The 474-nt window shown below is 55.7% G+C and overlaps 1 protein-coding gene across 1 annotated transcript in view; it reads left to right on the top strand.

Annotated features, from left to right (window-relative positions):
* The first annotated feature begins 84 nt into the window (after positions 1–84).
* Positions 85–474, top strand: part of LOC104129610 (poly(rC)-binding protein 2) — a 10,559-nt gene continuing 10,169 nt past the window's right edge. Inside the window, exon 1 of the mRNA XM_035897964.1 lies at positions 85–317. Coding sequence (XP_035753857.1) covers positions 249–317 — 69 coding nt within the window. The 5' untranslated portion in view covers positions 85–248. The remainder of the gene's footprint in view (positions 318–474) is intronic.

Genomic DNA, 474 nt, shown 5'->3' with positions numbered 1-474 from the left:
GAACCGCTGCGGATCGGCTCTCCTGATCACTGCTTGGAGAGGAGCGTGGCCCTAAAACTGCCGGGGGATATTCAGGGGGAGAAGGAAACATAGTGGGGCTTGAATCCCCCTGGGATGGGTCTGAAACTGTCTGGGGAGAGTTGGCAGAGCTCCTCAAATTCACTCCCTCTCTTGTTCATAGCTCCGCTTGCTCAGCGACCAAAGATCTGACCACTGACAAAGCCTGACTCAACCCGACGCAGCTCAAGATGGACACCGGTGTCATTGAAGGTGGTTTAAATGTCACACTCACCATCCGACTACTTATGCATGGAAAGGTACGTGTCCATGGAACGTAGGGCCATGTCAAAGCCTCCTTGCCCGACACAGGGGTGGCCCTTCCGGCAGACCGGACAGAGGTTAGGTGCTTCCATGGCAGTAAATCCTGTTGGTCAGCCGTCTTGGGGGGCTGCCTCGTTACTGCAGCCATTAGGC

The sequence above is a fragment of the Egretta garzetta genome, unplaced genomic scaffold (assembly GCF_000687185.1).
Source record: "Egretta garzetta isolate BGI_Z169 unplaced genomic scaffold, ASM68718v1 scaffold1137, whole genome shotgun sequence".
Lineage (NCBI taxonomy): Eukaryota > Metazoa > Chordata > Aves > Pelecaniformes > Ardeidae > Egretta > Egretta garzetta.
This window is presented reverse-complemented; position numbering and strand designations above follow the sequence as displayed.